Here is a 25033-nt window from a genome sequence, read left to right on the forward strand (position 1 = left end):
AATAGGGAGTTTTTTTAAGCTTTAAAAATACTTTATAAATGTACACAATCATCCAGCTCTATCCAAGTCTCAACTACTTCTCAAAATATGACTATACAACAACACGACCTTTCCAAGAGAAAGAAAAAGCTAAGAACTGTGAATTCTAGTAAGTAGGGGAAGTTCAGCACAGGCATTTAATCCTAAATCACAGATTCATTTCATCTGCAATCACAGATTCAGACCTCATCTGCTCAAGTAGAGTCAGCTAGAAAAGGCTGATGATGAGTGTCTCCAGCTGGGGTTTGAGTATCTCCCAATAAAGAAGGGTTTTCTTGTTTTCTGATGAAACTCCACATGTTTCAGGTTGTGTCCACTGGCTCCTGTCCTTTCCCCAGGCACCACTGAGAGGAATCCAGCTCCCTTATCTCGATTCCCTTCATTCAGTGTTTGTACACATCGATGATATCAATATTGACCTCTCCATCCCACATTTATTTGGGCTGAAGAATCCCAGTTCTCTCATCCCATCTGGGCTGCCCCAGTGTCTCAGTCATCCTTCTGGCCTCACAATGGACTTGCTCCAGTAGTTCCATCTCTCTTTTGCCCTGGGGAGCTCAGATTTGGACATAGCACTTCAGGTGCAGCTGGGACAGGGCTGAGCAGAGAGAAAGGACCTCTCCTGACCTGCTGGCAACACTTTTCCCAGAATACTCCTGGCCTATTTTACTGCAAGAGTGCATTGCTGGCTCATGGTTAGGCTTGTTATCTGCCAGGACCTCAAGTAAAGCTGTTTTCCAATCGCCTGGCCCCCAGCAGGTACTGGGTTTCTTTTATTCCACCCCAGGTGCAGGGCACTGCCTTTCTCTTAGTGGAACTTCATGAGTTTTCACTCTGTTCAGTTCTCCACTCTGTTGGGGTCCATCTCAAGGCAGGCAACAGTCACTGCTCAAGCTCATCTACTGCTCCATCTACACAGATTTTTTTAAAGGCCACTTGTGTTACACATGATTTTAATAAAAAGCATACGGAGAACTAGTGATGATACAAACTCCCAGTATTCCTGATATTTTGCCCAGCAGGCTGCAGAACTAGCTCCTGTCAGCAGACTATCAAAGATGAAGAACAGAACCTGCTCTGTGCTTAGTGGAAACAAGGAAACTGGCAAGAATAAAACAAATTCTATCAGGCCGTTGTGGAATATATAATACTTTCCTTAAAGTGTTGTTAATGATAAGATCAGAATTACACAATACAAGAGATTATTTTTACTGTCCACATTAACAAAGCAGGAAGTTGGCTGGGAGGTATTTACACCAAGAGGTAGACTTACAAATCCAGAGCCCCATTTCTTTACAAATCCACCAAAATCCATGGATCCCCAGGCATCTAACTGACAGAAGTGCAATGACAAAAAACACTGCAAGTCTGCAAGAGTTCCAGGTATAGCACTTTTTGTATTGGACAGACTGGGAAGAAAAAATATTGTGGCTGTATAGTAGATTCTAAAAAACATCATTATAATTGCTAATGATAGAGAATCCAAAGCACGAGGCAATAAAACTCAAATAATCAAAAGCCATCAATGTGTAGCTGTTTACTTTGTCAGGCATAAATATTATTGAAACTGTATCACAATCAAAATACTTTTTAAGTGGAAAAGATTTTATAGAAAATTGGCCACTTTTCCTCATATAAGTTTCTTTTTGTGAGTCATTGAAAACACTCAAAAATTAAATAACATAAAAGAGACATTTTAATCTATAACTACAGCTTCCAATTCTTATTTATGAGCATTTAGTGGCATTCTTCCATGCTGCAATAACATTTTATTGTTTTGTGACAGCTTACTGAGTTTAAGTCCTCAAAATAGTAAGTTGTTTCAAAACAGGGCTACTCCCAATTTCTCTCTGTAAAACAGTAATCAGCATGGTTAATCATTAAAAATTAAAGTAAAATAGAAAATCTACGTTAGTAAGTACACTTTTAATTTTATGAATCCAATTAAACTGGAATGAAAAACTGTAAGAAAGAATCTGCAGATACACCACAGCTTACCAAGAAATGCAAAGTGATTTAGAAAAGAAACCTGCCTTCCTGAGGTATTTATAGCAAAACTTTCAAAGTTTCTGACCAGTTTCCACCCTTTAGAACTTTATGGAAAAATCACACACCCTCACATGGTCTGCATGGCACAGAACACAAAATTAACAATAACCTACTTTTCTGTCTCAGATCACTACCAAGACTCTGCATTTCCACACAGACAGATAGACATCTATATAAAAGCAACACTTACTAAATAGTTTTCATCCTGGAATGCATAATGTAATGTTGTGATCCACTGGTTATCTCCATTCACTAACACGTCTCTCTCTTCTCGAAAGCAGGCTGTCTAAAGGGGAGAAAAATATTACAGGCATTAGGTAAAACACATAAAGAAAAACATTTAGCAAGTTGACTGTGTTTTGACATTATATTTGAGGGGAGAAAACACTTAAGAAGTCATTTATTACACTATCCAAACATGACAAAATAAAACACCCAGATATGAGAAGAGCCCACCTTCTTCAAACTTAAAACAGTTGTACTTCTCTGTACTTTTAAGTGAAGCAAAGGGATAAATAAGCTGCTGCTTCCCATCTTCTAAAATATCAAAATCTTGATGCATCAATAAGGACAGAATAGCAGTGTGTGATTAAGAAAAACAATCAATAATGGCATTAGATAATTGTAACTGCACTAGGAGTCAAAGAGCTGGAATTTAGAGTCTTATGTTGTTTTATCTCATCATGCTGTTAGCCTAGTTTTACACTTGAGTTTTCACATAAGGTTCTCTTCATTTGAAAGTAGCTGCCAATAACTCCACGAAGCCATCACTTGATGATAATCATTTACCACTTTCTCCATAGCCCTTGCTCAGGAAAAGCAGAAAGAAATGAATATTGCTCTTGCCAGAAATAAGCTGTTGACCAGACATCCCAAGAGATTTCCCCTCAATACACTGGAAAGAAAAACAGGAGGCAGGAGGTGCCTTCGTATCAAGTGAAACAGGGGACGAACAAAAACTGCCAACAAATGTTTTACTTGTGGAACACAGGTTTGTACAAAACAAAAGAAGATAAAATGTGAAAAAAACCAAGTGCAAAGAAGCAAAGCATTTAATCCAATGAAGGTCTTGCAATTTGCCCTGAGTAGTGAAAAAAATCTCAGCAGAAACAACTCTGCAGAATGACAGACAAAAATGACCAAACAATGAAAAGCCAAGAAGAAACTATAGCAAAAAAGTCCCATAAATATTTTGAAGGGAGTGAGTTCTGAAGTGAATACCACAAGAAAACAAAAGGTACCAAATAACAAAGCCAACACATAATTTTGTTCAGAAAAAAAAAAATCTAAAAGACAGCGCAAAGGAAAGAATAATATTGTAGGGCCTCTATTTAGAATAGAGTTTGAGAAAAACACAGGCCATATTTTATTCCAGCACACTCTGCTCTTCACAAAGATGTTTCATCATTTTGAACCCTGCTCTGTCTCTTCCATCTTCAAGACAGCTAAGTTTAAAGAAAATTCAAGCCTTTGCTTTTATTTTTTCAGTTTAATTTACAAATCCAATAGAAAAATAACAGAACGCTGGCATGGCTTTTGCTGGCTGTGAGATTTGGAAAGTGAAGAATGAAAAGTGAAATATCATTTGAGATTGAGATATGCACAAGAATACACGCAGCAAAAACAGCACAGCAAGTAACTCCCTCATCCAAGCAAATAAACCATCACAAGTCCTTGGTGAATACAGTGAGGAAGAACGATGCAGACCAGGAAAAATTAAGGTGACATATTTTAATCATTGCACAATACAGGGGATAAATCAGTGAAATTTGAGAAAATAGCTAAATATACTTAAAACAAATGCCTTCAAAGGCTATTGAATGAAAAATTAACTTGAGGTAGAAGAATGAGCATAGATTATCTTCAGAAGGAAGAAAAGCTGTTTGATGCTTCAGCTTGATATTTTTTCCTTCCTTGTTTGTAAACTCTTGACATATTTCAGAGAGAAATAACTAGGAACTCTTGTTTTCACAAGGATGAATAACAGGTAGTTCCTCTACTTGTTATGACACAAATCATAGGATTAGTTACTAGAGAGTTTATATAATTCTACTTGTTTTTGCCATGATTTGACAAAAGACCGTGCATTCCTTGAGCACTCCAGACACCCACCTCTGGGCAGCATGCCTAGAGCTGAAGCAACAGCTACTATCACAGTAGATCACAGCTGAGACAGCAACAGCCAGAGTTGAAGCGGTAAAAAACCAACTCCAACAACAACAAAAAGGGACAGTAGCGGTGGTTCTTTTAATTACTGTAATATGGCTCAATCAGGCTTTTTTAAAATGAAGCCTATTTCTGTGCATTCCATTATTCCAGCATTACATTTCATCTTCCCTAGGCAGTCTCCTTGAACTCTTGGCAGAGATCTCCAGAGGTCATCTGATCCAACCCTCTGTCACAGCAAAGCCAACTCACCGCTGTGGTCCTCTCTCTCCTGTTATCGTGGCCTTCAAGCAGCAAAGAATTTGACTTGCTCTGCTTTTTGGTGCTCATGTTCTCACAGCTCAGAGTCAGCACCCCCAGCAGGTGCTGACTGCTTCCATGCTGCCTAATGTTTGTCCTGGTCTCTCCTGAGCCTCATCTGGCACCAGTGTGGCACACTTGTAATGCTAAGTGACTGTCAACGCTCAGGGTAACAGGTCTGGGAGTGTAACAGCAAGATGTCACACACTTCCAGGTACTCCTTGTATCAGTAATGTTCCCAGTTCTACATCCCATCTCAACAGTGGCTGGTATTTGGAAAATTTATGCTCTGTATTATACAAAAAAGAACACTGACTTTGCAACCTGTATAATTTTATCACAACAAAGTTTTTGCACTCAGAGCTTGCAGTCCTCAACCTTAATCTGGCATTCTCAAGCGTTTTTGGAGTACATACTCCCTTTTTGCTTATACAAAAGACTTCCACTTCCCACACTGTTGATACAGAAGTATATGAACATTTAGATATTTCTATATGCTTGTATTTTTGGACTGCACAATTTTCCTGTGTATCTCAGTGTTAGTGCAGCGTACTGCTAACAGAGGCAAAATGGGTCATTTTCTCCATCAGCAGTAAGAAGTGCATTCATGAATGTTTAAAAATGACAGGTTACAGTTTCTAAAGGTCATGCTTTAGAATACATTTTCACTCCAGATGGTTCTCTTTCCACTATATACCCATGGGTTACAAATACATGGAAAAACATAGCTGTAATTCTTTTTAGGCTAACGGTTCAGACTTCCAGAAATTCAGCTGGACCCATGGGAAGAGTATTTTTAATACCTTGAATAGAGAAAAAATTTTGAAACCTATTTATAACTGTATGTTAATGAAAAGAAACAGTTTTCAAACTCACTTTAAAAGGGTACATTTAAAAATAGAGTGAAGCTTTATTCCTGGTCTTTTCTTTTTCACTGAAATAATAAAAACTTACAGTAATGACATTTGTCTTGGAGAGTAATACCTCTTTAAATCAAAACTACTGCCAGATTGCTCAGTATCTGAATAATTTCTAGATAAAAAGGAAACACATTGTCCACATCTAATCACAATCTGCAAGCCATTTATAATTCTTAATGCGATAACATTTTCATTAAAAGAGACAGGATGTGCACACATCAGAAATTGGCTTTAATTTGTCTGAATATTTTTTTTTCAAAGTGTGATGGTTTCCCATTGATCTCACTTCCTACCAAGATGTAATTAAAACATAAATGTGGAAATCAGAATAAACTTGGAAGCAGTTGAACAGCAAGGCAGCCTGAGAGCAGCAGCAAAGTTGAGGTCTCGAATAAAAACTATATATTTACGAGTGTATTTTTAGTATGCATAAATGAAGAATTTCAAAGCAAATTAGAAGAGGCAGATAACATGTTCCATCTAAAATTAATACACAAGTATTCAGGTGCAGGCTGCATTTTATAAGCTTCCTTTCAAACAAATCCAGGGGAAATATATCAAGGACTTTATGAAGAGCAGAGTTGTATAATGGAAGTAGGCAGCTAAGGCAAATGCAAGGCTGGTTAAAGAGCTGCCTCAGCTTTTTCAGACGCCAGGTATAATGAGGACCTTTTTATCACATAATTTTGCAGATTAACATTTTTTGGAAACATGCACTCTAATTAATGTGAAACTTATCTTTCTGATTTTTCAGTCTACTCACTGGGCCTTTACTAAGGTCTAACTACTGAGAAACTAATAGGCTTGATGAGCTTTAGCTTTGCAATTACCTTCTTATAGCTCACTAACTACCTTCCACCATGGAAAATATTTGCTAAAAACTACATTCTCAACTGGAACAAATGCATTAAAAGATCACTTGTGTAGCTGGTAATTCTTGGGTAATTACAGAAAAGACCTAATGTCAAAAACATCCAGCCCCACAGAAGTCAAGATTCCAGGCTGTTTTAACCCTTCTGATGAACTGTTTCAAGCTTATTTAATATAAATCTTTACACTGTCAGTAAATATTGAAGCACTTCATCTATCTCTCTAGCAAACATGGAGACTTGTGGACAGAGAAATGTCAATTCAGCAGAGTACGAGAGGACACAATCATGAAAAACATTACAGTAATCTTACTTCAGCTCTCTTCAGCATCTCCCACTTATTAAGTATCTTCATGGCAAAAACTTTATCTGCATTTTTCAGTTTTACTACTGCAACCTGGAAAAGAGAAATGAGATATTAGTCACAAAAAGAAAATGCATATTGTTTTCATTTTTATGTAACTTTGCAGTTTTGGAGGTTTTTCCTGAGTGTTCTGGACACATTTTTACTGTGCACACAATGCCGCACAAAACCATCAAGACAGACACACCTCAACAGTAAAGGAAAATTAAAAGTTTATTGTAAGCTTTCCTTATGTATCCCACTTTCCCCACATATAAGTTTTTCTAGGTGACCATCAATGAAGAACTGGCATTTCTGCCCATCACACTTCTTGCTCTATCACGGCGACAGGAAGCTCTCTCTGGCTCTATGCTTTATACTCCTGGATTTCAGTGCTACACACAAATTTAATCTCAGAGCCCTCCAGAAAAGGTAACAGTGTAGCAAATTCTAAATCAAGATAAACAATGTGTTTTTGGTTTTAGATGCAAATAAAACTGTAGGTTTGCCATAAAAAGTCTTCCACTCTTGTTTCAAATAATGCACTAGATTTTCTTCAGATGGAATGACTTGACATTTTTCCACGTGAAGTTCAATGAGCTCCTTATCATTTTTGTTGTAAGCAGCAGGGAAACTCTAAAATGCACAGTTTCTAGAGAAGTAAAACTTAACAAAACAAGCCTGCCCAGCTGCCTCTCCTCCCCTCATAGCTTCTGAAACATTAGATGCCATAGGCCTCTGCAATAATAAATTAACAAAGTTCACTGACACCATCCTTTTCTGAGAATATTAGTTTCATTTAGCTATAATATAAGCTAACAGAATATTTTTAGGAAAGAGGGAGGGAAGAAGTTTACACAAACTTGTTTTCACAAATCAGGCTTCCCTGGGGTATGGAAAACTCAGTGTCTTAACCAAAATGGGTAGGAAAGTACCACAAACTCAAAGCTGCTGATAAGAACTAGACCAGCATTATCATCCCAACTCTAGAAAAGTTCAACAATTACTACATTCTAACCATCATTCTCCAACTATCCTGTTCTGCCTCTTCCCTTTCAAAGGAATCTTAAAACTAAAGCAGATAAAAGTTTATTTCTGTGTGCATCTGGTTACAAACCAACATGCTGTCACACAGATTATCATCTTCATCCTGCAGGCCAGCAACAAAAAAAAAAAAAAAAAAAGAAGGTTGAATCCTACATTCCTTTCACCTCTTTTATAATCAGTAAACCAGCAATGTGTGAAGACAGTGATAAGAGGAAAGAAAATACAGGATCAGACAGTTTGAAGAAGGCGTCATGCAAACCTCTTTCAACCATCTTCAAATGTGTCATTAACCGCAACAGCTTCACAAAGGAGGCAAAAGCGCAGGTTGAAGGCTTGCAATAGATACTCTGATGTCTAAACCAACATGTACCTCCCAGGGCAGCTCTTGCCTAGCTCTGGATTCACAGACCAAGCAGCTGTCACTTCCCATATGGGCATTATCGGCCCTGCCCTTGACACTGCTGCCTTCCAGGGCTGCAGGGGGAGGGAGTGGCGGGGAGATAAAAGGAGGAGATAAGACAGAAAGGTACTACATTTATTTGTTTAAACTCCTTTATGGACTGAAATTTTTAAAGCTTACCTCACATGAGGTTCAAGTTCAGATTTAGAATCCATTAAGGTACTTTCAGATTTGAAAAGCAAAAATGGATTATTACTTTCACCCAAAATATAATAATTTTAATTCATAAAGAATGTTTGTTCTGCTGCGCATGGTAACCCGAGACTGAGGATCACAATTTTTGTTTTTTGAGGGAAAGATGAATCCTCTGCAGCAATACATAGCCCAGAGAGCGGATTTGACCGTGATTACCCTTTTGCTTTAATAGCTAAATCTTAGTTAGAAGCTCTGGTAAGCCATTATCTGTATCAATCTCTAACGAGAAATGGTAGGAGGAGAAAGTCGTAACATTGCACCCAGTCTGTATTCAAACTTTATCCTACATAAACTGGACAACAGGGACGCACAGCCCTGCTGATGCAACCCATGGTGGGAAGCTACAATGCAGTTGTGACCCAGACCTTTAAGGTTTTTGGGACTCTTGCAGGGAAAAATTCAAAGGCTGCTGCTCCTGAAGCTGAGTAGCTCCTGCTGCCCAGCATGGAAAGTAAGTTTCCCCACCATTAACCACTGGAGTAGAGGCAGCTGGAGGCAAAAGACAATACAAGCATTTCAAGGCCAATTTCAGGATTTCATTTCTTGCCTGTAGCATGCTCAGTGCAAGGTTGTGTTATTCTGCAAAGGACTTGGTTATTGGAATACACACAGTAAGACTTCACAGCTGCCTAAATTTCCAGTCTCCTGTTCAGCATTCACTTGGACACAACTGCAGGAGCTACAGCACTGCCTTCAGTGAAGATCTGGAACAAAAGTCTTCTGTGGCATGAACAAGGGCTTGGTAACTTCTGCAAATGTATAACAGCATTGAAGAGTGACTAAAGAACAAAAATAGACTCGTGTTTACCAGCTGTGTTTACAATCAGTCTGAAGCTTTTAGTCTGTGAAAGCCATTAATGTTATTCCATATCAATAATCACCACACACAAAAGACCACAGACATCATCATCATCTTTCTGCAATCACAGCATGTTTTTGGGGGTGTCTCAGTGCTTTATGAAAGTAAATTCTAAAATGCTCATTCCAAGACTGTGAAAATAAAATCTGACACTTCAGCAGTGAGCAGACTGATGTAGTTTCTAATTGTAACCAAAAAAATATTCTGAATCATGATTACAAACCCAGGCAGTGTTTCCATATACACAGAGTATTTACTACCTACACAAAGGCACAAATACACACAGAGTTTTGTTTTGATCTTTTCCCTTCCCCAGTGAAGCTGTCAAAACGAAGAAAAAGTAATCATTCCTGTCCTAGTGATCCTGAAGCGTCTTCTTAAATTAAAGTTCTTCTTCCTAAAGTTCCTGAAGTGGAACTTCTTGAAATTAGACTTTAAGGTTGAGGGTTTTTTAAATTTTGTTTTCCAGTGAGCAGGTACCTCCCCCCCAAAAAAAAAAAAAAAAAGATTGGTATGTGCTGATGTAAACATCTTGGATTTAGTCAGATAGAAAGTTTTTTTCCCAGTCTTCCAAACATTTTCCATATTTCCCACAAACAGCAGTCTAGTTTGGCATGCTATCAGACACCTTCTGCCCCAGGCTTGGCTATTTGTCTCCAGGATATTTGTCTGCACTCTCCCTTTCCTTAAAAAGCAATAGCGTTATACAGAAAGAAACTAGAGCAGAAGCTATTAAAGTTGAAATAAAAAGAAAGAAAAAAGAAGATTCAGCATTGGTTTTCTTGTCCAGCAAGAACAACAGACAAGAAAGAATGACAAAAATTAGGAGTAACTAGCTCATTCTGAAGCTACAAAATTCATCATCTTCAAAATATCAACAACATAACAACCTAATATTTGCTAGCATAAGCATGCACTGAATATTTTTTCAAAGCTACAACTGAATCAACTGAAAATTTTGTATTAGACAGGATTTTCACTAAGCTACACTTTTATAGTGCTGAGGGACATCACTAAGAGCTGTTGCGCAGTTGCTTCACCTCTCCTAGCAGCATTTTTCAGCTCCCAAGTTTAAAGTCTTTTTGTTTTGAGTTAGGTTTTTCAAACCCTGGTGCTCAAAGCCAGCACAATGAAACACTTGAAGCCCACATCATTAATTTAACCATGATAATCCTGCTCCTCCCCCAAGCAAAACATCTGTGTTTTCTAAAGGCAGCACTCTTACATATAATTGTAAATAAGTAAATGTAGGCATGCAGAGGGAAGGGGCACGTGAATAATTTGACAAAAAGGACGCCTTCTCAGAAGGCAGAAAAAAAAGTAAGGGGAAAAACAAAACTAGGAACAATGAACTCTTACAGTTATAAGCAGTAACTTGTTTAAACTACTTTTTTGTCCGCATTAAACTTGTGAAAACAAAAAGGGAAATATTTCTTGACTATGCAAATTGAAGAAATTGAGTAGTGTAAAATCAAAATAAGAACAAGTCTGAGACTGTGCCAAAGAAAACTTATACTAACTTTGTAGTCTACAGAATTTCAGAATTGTGTTGATTCAGGAGACAAAAATTACCCCTCCCAGTAACCTAGAGCAACCTTGGTCTCATTTATAGTTTGCTGGAAAGAAAATACATTCTTTCAGATTTCTTAATCTGTCTCAGTAAATACAAGTATTGTGCAATTTAATATTAATATAGTTTTTTTGTGGTTTAAGTAGCAGTAAAATTTGGTGGTCCTTTTTTCCATCTTACTCAGATATTTACTGGTTATTTTACAGGAAAATTAGCAATTTTGTATAGAACTTCTTTTCATAGACAAATGCCCGTGTAAAACTTCTCTTTGCTAACCCAGCAAGACATATATCCTTCCAAATATTAATTAAGTCCTACTTAAAGAACATAAAAACCCAAACATCTTCACTGAAAGAACTTCAGTTTACCCCTTGCTGGAGATTTTGACCATTAATAGAGTCATGCTATCTTCTTCAGATGAGGAATTAGAAAGAAACACTGTTCCTAGAAGAGAAGAACTAACCAATTACACAGACTGTCCCCAGAAGGGGACAGGGAAAGTTACATTCTCACTGTTCATGGGATGATTCACCACAAAGAACTTCCTGAGAAAGAACTACGGTTTCTTTGCGGTTTAGCTGCTGTGGAGTTTGATGCTGATTTAGCAGACAAGAATGACTTCTCTTAAAAACAGAATGTAAGGCAGGTTTCATGCATGATCCTACTGACAAGCAGGCACCAACATCAGCAATTTTTCTTATATTTAAAACACAATCTCTACATGAACTCAGCTGCAACTCCTATGGTAGCACTGACCAAGGCTAATCTTTTAAGCAGAAGTGTTTACATCAAAATAGAGATTGCAACATTCTCTGTGGCAGAGGTTTAGTCTAAAGATAAATTATCCATTAGTAACTTCAGCCATCAGTCTCCTTTATAAAGAAGCTTTACTCCAGATGGAGCAAAACCAAGAATGATAAAGAAGCTAAATAAATACTACTTTTTTTTTGTTATTTTTCCAGCTGCTCAATGATTATATTTGCACACAGGGATCAGAGTATGTAGTGGCACACACTACAGTGAAAATTCCTCTTCCTTACATACTACATACAGAAGTCTGCTCTTCCATGATCACAGACAGCAAAGACTCAAGATGCAAGCATGTAAGTGAACCTGAGAACAACTCCTCTGTGTCACATGCCAGAGCCTCCAGGAATCCTCTCCTATCAAAGAGAACTTCCATTTCTAAAGGCAATGAAGACTTTGATCAGAAAATCTTTTTTCTTACTCTTTGGGTTTAAGCTCACATGTATTTTCAGGCAGTATGGAGTACCTCCTGCATAAGCTTTACATACTACCCACATCTGCAGTATATTTGGCTATAAAAGCTCAAGCCACTACTGTACATTAGATCGCTCTTCATACAGTGTACTGCATATAAGACAAAGCTCCTGCACCCAGAAGAATTAAGAAAAATGGGGCAGAAAGCTAACACTTCAAAGTTTCCTCGACCTAGAGATCAACAGACTTGTCTGGCAACTTCAAATAAGAGATAGCTTAATCAGAAGCAGCAAAAAACTGTATGGTTTGACAGCAGTAGGTGACTACTGAAAAAGAAAGTAACATCTGCTGAAGTCCTCAAAAGAAATATGGAAAAATATTCAAACATTCATTAAAATAGGAAACTAAATGACAGGAAAAGAGAGATTTCTCTATGTTGTTGTAATGTCAGTGTCAATATTTGGCTATTTAAGCTGTTGAAATCTACTTTCAGACTATATATTTATTAGGAAAATTAGCAATTCTAAGATCTCTGTACCATCAGTTACACACTGGCCTCCACCTCCTGACTGGAATTAGTCCAGCAAATGATTTATCCTCAGACAGTTGAAACACGGTCTCTTAATCCATGTGAACCTGCCTGCTCTCAAAATTCACAAGGCTTAAAAAGAGCTGTCAAGAAATGTACAAAACAAGATGTACTTGCATCAAATAATAGGTGGGCCTAAAATACCCTTTATGGCTAAATAATGTAAAAACCTAATATATATACACTGTAATGTATATCAGCATATTGTTATTAACTGTCTCTCCTCAGTGCTGCAGGTTTGCAAGAGAATTATCCAAACCCTTCCACCTCCTTCTCACACATACCTCCCCAAAGGCTCCTCGACCAATCACCTTCAGAATCTCAAAATCTTCTTTATGTAGTCGCATCTGTTTCACTTTAGATGTAAAAGGTTTGGCTGAAATAAAGGGAAAAAAATCATTAAAAAAACCCCCAAAATAAGCCACACAAAAATCAAAAACCAAGGTAACAGTAACACAGAAGAGATGCAATCAGAGGCCTAAAAACAAGGGATCATTTTGCTTATATACGTGCATATCCTAAAGCAATATAATGAAGTTTAAAGCTAAAAATAACAAAGTAAAAACTAAGTCAAAACTGCTGTGAGAAAAACGTTTACAAAGTAAGCTTGCTTTTGCCTTCTTTTAACAAAAAAAAATTGAGTCAAGCTGTACTTTTCCACAGACTTTTCAGTTCACAGACATCCACTACATCTGTGCTATATAACTCTGGTTGAAAAAGCAATGTATAATATAATATAATGAGTTCACTTTGGACAATATTAATTTATTTGCCAATCAGCTAAACAATACTGTATTCAATCAAAAATGAAAATGGTGATCAATGGTAAGTGGAAGGGCAATATTGGCCTACACAGTGTTTTATGCAATGTTTTTGAAAACTACTTCTTCAACATAGGGAACACTTAATAGTGAATACTTGGCTTTTGCAAGAAAGGAAAGTTACATTCAAGACATTATTAACACATTCAGTGAAGAAAAAACCTGAATGTATTTTCAAGTTAAGCTTCATTTCCCTCTTCTTTTCCCCCCCTCTTTTTTTAAATATATTAGAAAGCAGTAAGCAAAATAATGTATTGTATTCCAGACAGGTAAAACCCCAGCACTGTTTGCAGTAAAAGAGTCTCAGGAGCACTATTCCTCTCTTTCAGCCCCATTTAGCACTACAATTAACCAGTCCTGGTTCATTAATACATGCTCAGTGCATGCATGCAAAACATCCAAGTTACTGATCACTCTGCATCAAAACATACACACCACAACCCTTGGTGAAAAAAGGGAAAAAAAAACCACTGAAGTAATTCAGCAGGAAAAAGAGTTCTTTATAAAATTATTGTCTTAAAGGCACGTTCAACATTTACACAAATGAAATCCTATTACTAAAACAGATACTTCAGTAAATATGGTTCATACAAGAGCTTGTATAATCAGGACTGGGATGGGCCTCAGAAACATGAATTCAATTTCTGGCTCAAAGGCAGTCTAGTTCAAAGATCCCAAATAAGCAACCTGAGATACTTCTCCCAGTTTCACATCTGTGAAAAGGAGACAATATTTTTTAGTAACAGACAAGGCACTGACCATCGCATTCCTGAATCCCAAAACCCCCAAAAAAGCATATTGTAAACTCGCCATTTTACAAGGCCCATAAAAACCTTATTAGTTTATGTTTTCAGGGTACAGGGGCCCATCTGTGTCCATTTCTCTCTCTTCAGAGCGTGATGGAATCACTGCAGCCTTATTTGCAGGGAGGAGTTGTAACAGGCGTTATATTGCAGAACAATTTGTTCAGAATAGCATCTCTAAACAGAAATGGGGAACTGTTTTCAAAAGCTCCAAAAGCTAATGACCCTAAGTAAGAACCAAGTTAAATAAACCCAGACACATGTAAGAGACCAAATTTGAGTTCTCCTAGAATTCAGCATCTTCTCTTTCTAATGTTATGAAATAATCCTTGCTAAAACACTATAATTCAATTTATAACTTCAATATTAATCATGCAGCCCTTCAAGGCTGTACAGAATCCTTGTCCAAAAGCCTACTGCCTTCTATTCAGCAAAGCAATCTTATAAACTGAGTCAAAACACAAGCTACCTGTAGTTTTGATACCTAAAACACCCCAGAAAATATTTTCATCCTAGTCCTTAATGTAGCTTTCTAAACCACATCTGAACAACAATGACACAAAAATGCAAGGATTTACAGCACAGCACAGCTCTACTAACATTCATGGTACAATAGATGAAACCTTTTAAAAATCTCAGCGGTTCCAAAGTCTGAACCTCGTCTCTTTTTTCTGAAATTTCTCGGATACCAGGAATCGATTGTCCCCCAGGAATTACATCTGTTCCAACTACAGGAACATCAGCTTATGATTAAAAAACTCCAGCATTAAGTCCAAATAGTAAAGATGCAGCCATATAACACTGAGATTTCCACTGTAGTGCTACTTTTGCTTTACATTTATTATAACTTCATTCAAAATAGTGAATTACAAAATTAAAATACAGGTTTAATACTACATTTTAAGAGCTGCTAAAATGCAATTTAAACAAAAATATATTACTCAAGTTCACAGAGATCCCCAAAACTTTCAACAATCTTTTATTCCTTTAAAGAAAGGTCTTGCAGTAGAAAAAGCAATAAGAAAATGTATTGCCTTACTTGGACAGCCTGAGCTGTGCTACACTAAGTGACTGAATACAAATATTAATACTACTGACGAATAGTGCTGAACAAATTAAAACAAGCCATTAGAGCCTTTTAACTTGAAAAACAACTGATTGAAAACAAACATGTAGTTCTCAACTTCAACATTTTTTGACCATTATAGGCCTGGCTAAAGTACAAGGCAAAATTTCTTGCTAACAAGCAACAGCAGAGCTGTTTAAACCACAATGCTCTTCCTCACTTTATATTGCAAGGAAAGGCCTGTCATTCTTTAATTATTACATTCTGAAATCTTCCAGGGTTCCCATAGGGACTCCGGAAAAATAAACATCACTATAACTACTTCAGTAAAATAAAGATGACAAAAATAGGTTTGGAGTAGGTTAAATGATTTGTAGTATCAGCTTTAGTGGAAAAGTTTGTAAGACCTTCCTCCTCTGTAACGTTTTTATCACCTCTAGCAGAGATGTCAATGGAGAGCCAAGCAGCTTTTGGAAGATAGAGCCCCAGGGAAGGGGGGGAAAAAAAAAAAAAAAAAAAAAGAATGCCCTAGGAATGTACTCCAAATAGCTTGTTCCAAAAAAGGTCAATTTGCTTTATCATCAACGTTGTTTGTCTACTGTGCAAACATCTGCTGCTCTTGTGGTGAGAGCAATGTTAAGTATAGAAAACTTGGCCTGGCCTGGGGTCTTGGAAGGCCTCTCTTCAGACAGCGTTTCATCCACACAGCTTTCCAGACGAGGAGGTGAACAGGCAGACCTTTTGCAACCAGTCTGGCAGTGTCCTACAAGCCTTACAGAGAGAGCAAACGGTCAGGCCAGGGAATGCTTTGCAAAATAGTGTGCTCCAAGGGGTCCCTGAAAAGCAGATTTGCAGGAACACAGCCCCCATTTACACCCCCATCTCCCTAAGCAGAATCAGCACAAAGTTAACAGAAAACAGCACCCTCTTTTTCCACAGGAGCTGCGGTTTCCTTCGTGGCTGATATGAGAGTGACACACTTTCTCTGCAGATTTTTGAGAGCAAGAGGCAGTATGGGCATTTCCTTTGGTGCTTCATTCAGCCTACAGAAATACACAGGGGGCACAGCTGATTTTTTCCATACACACATCCCTTTTCCAGGTTGTTAGCCATGTGTGATACAGATTAGGGAGCAGCAGCTGTCTGTGCCAAAGAGAACTCCTCCTTGTCCAAACAAGGGGTAAGTGTGGGCAGCCTGGCTGCTGCATCCTCCTGCTGGTTTTCAACTCAGCAAGAACTGGAAGTTCATTATATAAAACTTTCCAGTATGTTCTCTTTGGCCACATGTTAACAAGTCATACACAATGTTCATGGAGACGGCTGCTCTGGAAAATATTCTATGTTATCAATCTCCGTGAAGGAGATGGAGAGATAGGACCTGACCTATAAAATCTGTTCTGTGAAAACACTTGGCCACTCCACCTGGCCAGTACTTCCGATCTCATCCTGCCTGGGAAAACTGTGCCACCACCCTCTTGGCAAGATCTCTTGCACTTATTCAATCAATTACACATGGCAAGGAAAAACAATCTCCCAATTTGCCCTCAGGGCGACCAATGCACTGATGCAGTAAGCTAAACTGTGTTTTCAAACAAGGTGAACCTGCCATGACTATTCTTTCAATTTATTTAAGTTTCTGTGGGTCTTTTCCCATATTTCATGCTCTAGCCATTGATTCCATTTATTCCTATATTGCAAACAAACAGTAAAATTCAGTAAAAGGAGAATACTACAAGTGCTAGAAATTTAGATTTTTCTGGTTGAAATTTAACCAGAACTCCATCAGAAGTAACATGTTAAACGCATAGAAAAACACTCAGGAGGAGTCTAGTTGCCAAGCCAGGCATGCAGAGGAACATATGTTCTACCCCCTGGCCCTGGAAAGGCAGGATTTTATTGTAATTACAACAACTATCTAGCAGGAGAGGCAGAACAATGGGATCTGCAGCAGTAACACTGAGCTTCAACAGTCTGTTTATCATACTTACAGTGGGGAAGGAGTTATTAGCATTACTTACAGCCTATATAATGCTAAGAGGGGTCTCTTTTAAACTCTTGGAAATAAAAGGCCACACCTTCCAAAGAGCTGACACAGGGAGGGCAGTGATACAGATGATAGCCCAATGCAGTTCAGTATTACAATTATACCAAATGACATCAAACTAGTAAAACAGCTGTATTGGATGCTTTATTAGTAAAGTTAGCCTCATGCTCCTGCTTTGCTCACTCTCCCTCCAGCTCCAAGTTTCTGTCTGCAGAGCTTGGGCAGGGCTAGCCCTGGAATCCAGATTTTCCCAGGCTAACCTGCTGGCAGGTTCCTGCGTCCCCCTCACCTGCCAGTGCCCCTTTCCCTTCCCAGCACATCACTGGACCAGGGGTGCTGCAGGCATGGGTTGAAATGGAAACCAAGTGAGATTAAGATCATGTCGACTGTTAAAGAAAGTGCAGCAGACCTGGAGCAGTAACTGGGAATGTGTCCCCACAATCAATTTAAACAGAAAACAAAACATAACAGGACAGTGTTCAGGAACGTCTCTTGGTGTTTTGCTGATGCTGTATTTGCTTTTGGATAAACAACTGGCTAACTCTGCTACGACTGGAGACTGTACCCTTGACTGACAAGCTGCAGTAAGATACCCAGATCTTACTCCCAAATTACAAAACATGCTTCCTTAGTGATCCAGGCATGCCACAGCCAACCCAGCCTTCTGACCACTGCACTGCTCAATGTAAATGCCATGTCAAGCCCAAAATAGAGAAATTAAAAACTCTATCCACCAGAACTGTCAACAACAACGGTGAAAGTTCATTCTGAAGGAAATAGATTGGGAAAGAAAACAACCACTATGGGGAAACTAATTGCTTTCCATTTCAAGACAAAATCCCCTTTGCTTCACTAGCTAAAAGTATCTATTAAAATACATAAGAAGCTTCCCCATGAGAAAAAAGACATAATCTAAGAGACTGTCCTTTAACTGAATACCAGAAGGCTCTCTAATTCTTCCTAGTGCTGTCTGTGGGGAAAAGACAACCCCAAAACTCAACCACGCCAACAAAACAACTCACCACAAACCCAAAGCAGAATAATATATTGACAGTTCTGTTTTTCAAAAGCGCTTTGCAATTTTGAAATTTCAGCTAAATTCCTGAAAGGAACTTAACAAGTGTTTCTACTTTACAGGCTTGATCCAAACCTAAGGTATTTATTTTCCATTGGCTTCTATCAGCTGTGATTATGAAGTGTGTAAATAGCATTTTTGAGTTAAGACAGACCATAACCAAAGCTTTCAAAAAACTCCAGAAAGGAGGTGTGAGAGAAAACCACTCCCAAAATAAACAGTATTTCTCGAAACAACGGGGAAGGAATTGACAATCAGGAAGGCAGAGCGGCTTAAATCATAATTTGAGAGGAGATGGAAAAGAAATCTCTCCTCTCCACCCACCTAAGGTTGGCAGAACAGCCAAAAAAGCTTTGTTGCAGTTTCTGCCAACTCTCTGGAGGAAATTGGGGTGAAACACTGTAGTCAACAGTGATAGCAGCTGAACCACAGAACATTAGTCAAGACAACGAAAAAAATGAAAGCCACAAATACCCTTCTCAGTTTTAAAAGTTAAGATTCAGTTTTCACTCCCTCAGAACATTTTTAACATGTTTTCCCTGACAAACAGTTAAGTGCCAGCATCTCTAAGTACAAGTCAAGAATCTGGCATTTTCCAGGAATGAGAAGCATGTCCACAAATTCCTGTACTATGGTATAGACAGACACAATTCTCTGGATCCTACTGTGTTTGCATCAAGGTCAAGTAGAGACCATCCAGACATCTTTGGCTACAGCTACCACAAAATATTCTTCAAGGGGAACTTGAAAATCAGGGAGAAAAATAAAATACATTTTCCAAACATACTACAGTAGTTCTGGTTTTTCCTTCCCCAGACTCAGACAAAAAATAATCCCTGTGTTCACGGAACACCCACTGCAGATCCGGACAACAGTTCCATACCACATCAAGATATAGCCATTATTTTTTTATATTACCATTCTTTCCCAACCCAAGAATTTCAGTAAACCACCCTATGTTTAAATATTATTATACTAGCAGCAAAGTGAAATATTGAACTTTAATTCATCCTGCTGTGGATTGGAATTCTAGAGCAAGACTAAACTGGTGCTACAAGACTCCTGTTCCACCTATTATAGAAGGTGGAAATGCTCTGGGAGCAAATCGAGGCCAGACAGGAAGAAAGTTTTGTGATATTTAAAAACCCTGAAAGGCTAAAACAAAGGGGAAGAAAGAAGGTGGCCTTATACTTTATAAAGCAGAACGCTGCTTTGACTCTGTCCCTCATGCTGTCCCAGAGCTGGAAACAAGTCAATTAAAATAACACTTCCCACAGTCAAGCCTAAACTTCACATTCCCCAATGTCTGACAAATAACTCAGTATGGCGGTATTTGACTGCCAAAAAGTGCTGGACATTTCAGCTGTAAATAAAATCAATCAGACTTATGTTTAGAATTACTAAATGATCTGAGAAATCAAAATAAATCAGGCATCAAAAATGAATACTTTAAGGAGAATTGTTAGTTCTTCAAAGCATTACTTTTTATTATGTAAAGCAGATACAACACCTAGTCTGATTAGATTCTGAAAAAGAATTGTTTGTGGAACGCTGTGTGTTGATGAATATCAGAGGAAAAAAATTCAAACATTGTGCAATAAACAGAGCATGCAACCATACTCGAATAAGGGAAGGGGAAAAGAAGGAAGGAAAAGGGGAGGAGGAACTTGTCAAGTAACAGCACTCTACTCTGAAGACCAGCTACTGTTATAATCACAACTTAGGCCTGAAACCTATGCCCTCTCAAAGCCGTTGTGGAGGTGTAGGAGAATCCACAGATGGCTGGGACAAGGAATTCTGCCAACCTGTATATTCTAGAACACGTGGTTTTATTGCAAGGGTCGTGGGTAAAAGGGCCTTCCTTCAGCCACCAGCCTCGGCTGAAGGGAAGTCCCAAAGGGAGAGGGAGAAAGAACAGCAGGGTGAGAGCTGAGAGAGAAGGGAGCGAGAGAGCAAGGGGGCAGGGGGAAGAGAGCAGGAGAGTGAGAGTAGGGGGGAGAGCCAGAGGTAAGAGCAGTAAGAGGAAAGGAAAAGGACGGGTAAGAGCGGAGCAGTAAGAGGTAAGAGTAGGGGGAGGAAGAGGAGAGGTAAGAGTTAAGAGCAGGAGAAGCAAGAGTAGTGGGAAGGAGAGGAGGAAGAGGTAAGAGTTAAGAGAGCGAGGTCCTTGTTACAATACATTATATCTCCTTTTGTGATGAATATTCTAATTTACAGTGACCAACCAATACAAGACACAAAATCCTATAGAGTCTACATATAGCCTATAGAACTACTGTATTACCATACTGTGTTATATTTTAAACTCTAAAAAACTACTCTTTAGACTTCTGTTTTGCTACATTGACCTTAGGATCCCTTAGCCAGCAGAAAGGTATTGTTCAATCAACAGGGATTCTCCTTCAGCTAGCCAGGCAATTGTTTTCAGGTTATATAGTAACTAAGATTCGGTATCCTGCAACTCAAAGTAAGCTTTCATTTCTATTTCGATTATAGCTTTCATATTTTCAGAATCTTTTGCTAAGCAATCATATTTATAAGGTTTCCCTGATTCATCTTCCCCAACATGGAGGTAACACAGACATCATGCTTTATCAGAAGGAAGCTGGCAACTTTAGTCCACCGACTCCCCTGCTCAGCTTCCCAGGTATTTCACAGCACTGCAGAAGTCTCCATGTCTGAAGCACAGAAAGGATTTTAAGGGATACTGCTTTACACTCCCTTCTCTTGCCTCCCTTTCACCTCAGGATTTTAATTAAAAGAAAATATCTATATAAAGCAAATATACTGAGGTCAGACATTTGATATTTTTTTTGCTGATACTGAGAGTCTCATTACATCTTACATGAGCAATTAACATTACAAATTTTTGCTTTTGAGGAGATAAAAAAAAGCTGCAAAAGCTCTGTAAAACTCAAAGCACTTTTTAAAAATCTTTTTAATTAGTTAAAAATATGCTCTAATCCTTGCGAAAAGGAGAGTGAGCAGACTCTCCACAAACTTTCCTTCTCTAAAATAACTCATTTGTGCAGCCATATATTCTTAGCCAACACTTACACTTAGAACTTGTCAAAATGCACACCTGTCAAGTCTCACGCAGCACACAAATCATTTGAGTCCTGTCTCTCACTCCTCCACCACAGAGCTTTTCCTCCCAAATTCTCTGCACATCCCTGCAGACACTTCCCACTATGCTGCAAGGGCCTCAGAAGGAGGACAGCAATGCAGCCAAACCCAAAAGTGACAGGCAAATTTCTCCTCAGGATGTCACGGCAGGTGCCCGCAGTATGAACATGAACCAACATACCTTGTTTCCTCTTTCCGAGCATGGCACAAACCTGCTCACAAAGCACATCATATACTGCAGGTGTCACTGACACTTGTTTGTATTTCCATTGTAACACAGCTCAAAAGCCCCAGGCAGAGCTAGAAAACTTGTACAAATGCACACAATTACACTCCTATTTTGGCCCTTATAGACAATATTTGAAATGAAAATGTTATATGAAGTCCCGTGTTCATTAAACTGAATTTCAAATATTAAAATAAAGTTAAATTCAGAAAAGCAAAACCAACTTCAGTATAATGCATGTCAAATGGAAATATTAAAAATTATACTGAGTACGAACTTGGTGTTGTGAGAAGGATTTTTGCCTAGATTAAAATAAGAGTCACCTCCACAACTGCTTGTTATTGAAATTTCACGTCCCCAGTCACAAAAGAAGAAAAAACACCTTCCCTATGTCCACAGAAATTGGTCCATCTGGACAGCTTTAGCTGCTCTTCCACCCATTCCTCACACCATTTTTAATGCCATCACCCTGTCCTATTTGTACTGCAAGGACTGCAAACTACTCATTTGCTTGCTCCTTGTATTTCAAGCTGGGTAATCCAACTGAACAGGTACATTATCGTCTGGTTCTTTTGCATTGACATAAGGATAAAACAACTGCAATTCAAAATTAGGTCATGTTTCAAGAAGTGTTCTTAGTTTTGTGATATTTCAGGGAGTTACAACATCAATAGCAGCCCTTTACTAAAGAAACCACATTCCTTAAAGGTCTCCAAAGATCCTGGAACTTCAGCACTCTTCCAGAGTTACCTTAAAACTAATGCAATTAAAATTAAAAAATAATTATTGATTTGAAAGTTCAGTACCATTAGGATGTAAATTGCCTGTAATAAACTTGATTTGGACCACTTGAGAATAAAGACCATATCATAAGGCTTAAGTACCTAACTGTGCACCAGATCCGGCACTCTATTTCCCAACTACAATCATCTTCACTTTCTTCCTGATTAAGTGATCACTGTAAAATAATGCTGATTAAGATATTTTTATTTTGACCGAACTTCACCTCATGGCAATTTTAATAATTTTACCTTCAATGCAGCTGAATCACTAAAACCTCTTGCTGCTGCAAATCATCCCCATTAACATAAATCAAACTTTCAAGAGAATCTTCATTTTGAAGAAGACAAATATGCCTCCCAACACCTGTAACCAACTTATAATAAACATTTTCTGTAAGCAGGAAGTTCCTACATAAACCACATTTGTCTGTGAGCACACATGCAGGGTCAAGAGATTCTTTTTTGCTTTTTATCCAGCCCTTCTTTTTATCACCAAGGCTGCAGTAAAGAACAATTCTGCAAACCAGAGGATGGATTTAATTGTTTATGAAACCAAAGAGAAACTTGCACTTATTTTTTAATAAGTATCTCGGTCCTGGTTTTAGGCACCCTTAATGCTTATGTTGTCTATACATAAAATGTTTTCAAACCACCCTTTCAGGGCACATTGTTTCAAATTGTCCCTTTAAAATTCCTCATGAATCAAGTGAAGGGATTCACTAGTGGTGAGCCTGAACTGACTTCTGTGCTGCTGAGCACGTCACTTATTTCAGGGTCCCCGACAATGACAAGTTCAGAAATAAGAGAGACCTCAAATCCAAGAACTCTTACATGCACATATTTAGTCATCTTTGAGTAATTTGTAAGAAGATACAATTATTTGGTTTTATTTATCAACTTAAGATCAAAAAAGGAGGCCACAAGTGAAAGTAACAATCTTTCTGTAAAAGATTGATTGGGTCAATTTCAAACTATAAACTAACCAAAAAGAACAACTAAGCTAAATACAAACTGTTCTTTATCTTCCAATTCTAGACATATCTTCAAAATTTTCCCTAAATACAGACAGGAAAAGTGGTCTTATATGAATCTGATACGCTGGAGAATAAATGTTTTGCAAGTTGTGATCTGAAACACATAAAATATCCACCGAGTTCTGAAAATTCTTTGAATGCTTCTGCCCAAGTTTTATCTCAAAAGTCTTGTTTACCAGAAACTTAAAAGGAAAAGTCATGGCAAGACACAGCACACACAAACTAGTTTGAGATAAGTAATGGGATAATATGGAAATTTGATACGTTTTCAGAAGAGTGCAGAACACAAATCCTTTAATTTCTAAAAAATAGCAGCAGTTTTAAGGAGAGTGTCATTCAGTTACCTCAATAAATCAACCCCACTTCAGAAAAAGGCAACATTCAAAAAATCTACTTAGTGCTTATAATTTTTAAAAATTATCAATCCGGATACTTCATAAAAATATTCAAATGGAAACGGCACTCTAATAAAAATAGATTCCTGGGAATAAGACATTTTGCAAATATAATTAAGTCATAAGCAAAATGAATGCTAGAAATTCATTACTCTTTACACTGAAATTAGTGAAGATTTGGTCTGTGAAAAAAGTATTTGCAGGGACATGAATTCATGGCTCATATTTTTACAAATGTCTGTTCCACAGACCACAAAGGAGTAAGTTAAGAAGTAGTTCCCAATAAAATATAAGCAAGCAAATGTTTATTTTTGGTATGGATAATTTATGTTCCACATGATATGGCAAACCCCATTTTGTTAATTATTTCATCATTTTTCCCTGCTCAGCAAGAGTCCTCAGTTCAAACACCTGGTCATGACACCTCTTCTTCCTCGACACTTAAGCAACATAATAAAGTACTGACAGCTAAACAACATTGGGAGAGATGGTCAAAACTTTCTCCAAATTCTGTGAATTTGTAATACTTTTCCACAGGAAAACAGTACTTTAAAATTCTTTTTGGCAATTGGGTCTAGTCTAGGTCAAAGCTAGATTACTTGCATTGTAACCCAGTGCACTCTCTACTTATTACAAAAAACATGAGAAGTGTAACATTTCCCTTCCCAGTCTGAACACTGGGGTTTTTCTCTGATCTCAAATCCTTAGTAAAGTGTGGCAACTCCCGCCCTCATTAACACCTATTTTTAGATTGTTAGTCTGTATTTACTGAGAACTCACCACAAAACATTCCTATTAATTTTAGCTTGGTTTCACAACCTAGCTCATAAAAAAGTTAAGTTGCTCTTCTAGACATTTTCTAGTTATATCTTAGTAAATAAAACCGATTTCTGAAACTAATGTCAAACAGAAGTGGAAAATGAGCATTCAAATGCAATACATGCAAGAATTCCAAATGCATTCTCCCCCAACAACTGACTGAACTCATCCACAATTGATGCCTTTTCTTTCCTATCTATACCTTGACAACTTTCTAC

At 38.0% G+C, this 25033-nt stretch overlaps 1 protein-coding gene across 7 annotated transcripts in view; it reads right to left on the reverse strand.

The window, feature by feature from the left end:
* The window catches only part of CDC42BPA (CDC42 binding protein kinase alpha), a 186436-nt gene that overhangs the window by 114248 nt on the left and 47155 nt on the right, over window positions 1-25033 (reverse strand). For all 7 annotated transcript variants that reach the window (XM_066316304.1, XM_066316311.1, XM_066316309.1 and 4 more), the window contains exons 3-5: window positions 12912-13003; window positions 6657-6740; window positions 2279-2374 (exon numbers count right to left, since the gene is read on the reverse strand). In XM_066316304.1, the coding sequence (XP_066172401.1) occupies window positions 2279-2374; window positions 6657-6740; window positions 12912-13003 (272 nt within the window). The remainder of the gene's footprint in view (window positions 1-2278; window positions 2375-6656; window positions 6741-12911; window positions 13004-25033) is intronic.

This window comes from Sylvia atricapilla, chromosome 3 (genome assembly GCF_009819655.1).
Source record: "Sylvia atricapilla isolate bSylAtr1 chromosome 3, bSylAtr1.pri, whole genome shotgun sequence".
NCBI lineage: Eukaryota > Metazoa > Chordata > Aves > Passeriformes > Sylviidae > Sylvia > Sylvia atricapilla.